The sequence below is a fragment of the Aplysia californica genome, unplaced genomic scaffold (genome assembly GCF_000002075.1).
Source record: "Aplysia californica isolate F4 #8 unplaced genomic scaffold, AplCal3.0 scaffold00674, whole genome shotgun sequence".
Taxonomy (NCBI): domain Eukaryota; kingdom Metazoa; phylum Mollusca; class Gastropoda; order Aplysiida; family Aplysiidae; genus Aplysia; species Aplysia californica.
In genome coordinates this window covers 104,911-106,940 of record NW_004797944.1, presented here as the reverse complement: position 1 = coordinate 106,940, position 2,030 = coordinate 104,911, and the positions used below count along the sequence as shown (strand labels likewise).

At 47.6% G+C, this 2,030-nt stretch overlaps 1 protein-coding gene across 1 annotated transcript in view; it reads right to left on the bottom strand.

The window, feature by feature from the left end:
* Window positions 1-853: 853 nt before the first annotated feature.
* The window catches only part of LOC118478558 (melatonin receptor type 1B-like), a 15,853-nt gene continuing 14,676 nt past the window's right edge, over window positions 854-2,030 (bottom strand). The window contains exon 4 of the mRNA XM_035972393.1: window positions 854-1,114. Coding sequence (XP_035828286.1) covers window positions 854-1,114 — 261 coding nt within the window. The remainder of the gene's footprint in view (window positions 1,115-2,030) is intronic.

The following is a 2,030-nucleotide window of genomic DNA, read 5'->3' as shown; positions in this document are numbered from 1 at the left end:
AAATCAAATGTCAAACTACCCGTTTACTCCTCCCCCTTCTCTCATTTCACCAAACAATAACATCTACTTGGTAGACCTGATGTTGGTATAATGCACTGGTGTCAGATAATTCTGTACGCCTAATTCCTTTTGGGGAGGGAGGGGGGAGGGGGAGTGTGGTTCGTGTTGGGCTTTTGGGCCCCTTTTACAGGTCACAAGTTAAACCACACCCCGGCCCCCCTCTCTCCCGCCTCCTTTCACCTTCTACCTTCCTCAAATCTTCTCCCTCCCTAGTGCCCCATCCCCTGCTTACTCCACCCCTCCCCCTCTCCCTCTCCCTCACCGGCGCCCCTCCCCCTCCTCACTATATTCAACCTCCTCCTTCCCCCAATCCCCCACACAGTAAAGTCTACACCCCCCCCCCCACCGGGGGCGGTGCCACAGACCGAAGTGTATTTAGGCCATTCCCAAAGGGGGGGACATTTCTAGGGCTTATGCACAGTAGAATTGTAAATGGGCTGATTCAACAATGTCATGCTTATAACAGTGCCTGAACTACAACAGGGAACTGCTGCTTTTTCTTTCCTAACCCTTACTATCGTCATTTTCCTCTACTTCTTTTGTATGTTTGTCACTTTCTTGTTACCCGCTATTTCCGGGTGCCTTGAAAGTCGAAACAGACTGTGTGCTGTTGACGCTAGAGAGGTGAGCAGAGTAAGCCTGATTCCATATAAAAACTTCTCTGGTGACATCCACCCCTTGGCGCTCATATGACCTTATGCAGTTGCGAGCGCCGTAAAAACTCTGCTTAATAAAGAAGATGGTCTACATGGTCGACTCTGTCTTATGACTGGGTGTCGTCGTCGTCGTCTCACTAACAACTTCCAGTACCCTCCCCTGATCTCTCCTCGCTGTCTGCTCTCCGTTGCCAGGGGTAACGATGGCGTCTCTGGGTACGTAGGAAGAGCCTCGCTGGCATTTTGCCCGGCTGCCCAGAGCCCCTGACGTCACAGGTTTGCCGGGTGGTGCTTCCGGTCGGGGGTTTGCCTGGCCGGCTGGCCCTTGCCGGCTGCCGGAACTGACGGGGAGTGACGAAGGAAAGATCTTGTTCTTCTCCCTGCAGCATGAGATGTTCCTGAAGATTTGTACATAGCCTGGAGAAAAAAAAATGGTGAAAAAAATGGTGAAACGGTATGGAATGGTTCGGGTTTAACGTCTCTATCAACACTATCAAGCTATTTAAGAGGCGGGACCTCCGAGTTTAACGTCCATCACCGACGTGACCGAGCCAAATGGGAACTTCCCTCTAAGCGCCTTTCCCAAGGACACAACGTCGGACCGAGCTGAGGCTCTAATCCCCGAACCCGCAACCTCACGATTATCAGTCTGGTAGCCTAACTACTAGACCACCGACGCCATTCCGTAGCCTGGGAGAAATACAAAGCAAAACAAAATAAAAAACAAACTATTAGACAAACAAGCTAAGACAAAGGGGAAAAAGACACGGTCTCTGGTGAGAAGGTTAAGCTCATTCACTGTTTCATACGAAAGACATGATTTCAATTTCCAGGACGGAGTATCTGCTGTTTCTTTACGCATCACAACCCCCCCCCCCCTCACTCCTTTCCCAAACAAGACAAAAAACCCCACAAAAAAAACAACAACCATCAAAACAAACAAAAGAAGCAACCCGAAACAAGACTTACATAAAACAAAAGTTGTCTTGTACATTTTCTGAATTTTCTTGTTTTGAAGTCCGTTCTCAATATAGTTGCCTTTATGCCCTCAACGACATAGTTTTACATCACTAACATCTGTGTCAGACTGGTCCCACTCAGCCTTGCTTCACAGTCACAGAAAGGGTTACAGTGGCCCGTCCTTCAATTTGACCCAACTTGTTTAGATAAAGGTGGAACATTTTCGCGTATTGCCATGAATGTTTATATTGAACTACCCATTAGTGAACTTATTTTCTACCAGTTTTTTCCTATAAAAAAAGGGGGAACAATAACAAAACAAAAGTAGAAACAAAAAAGTAACAATCACACACA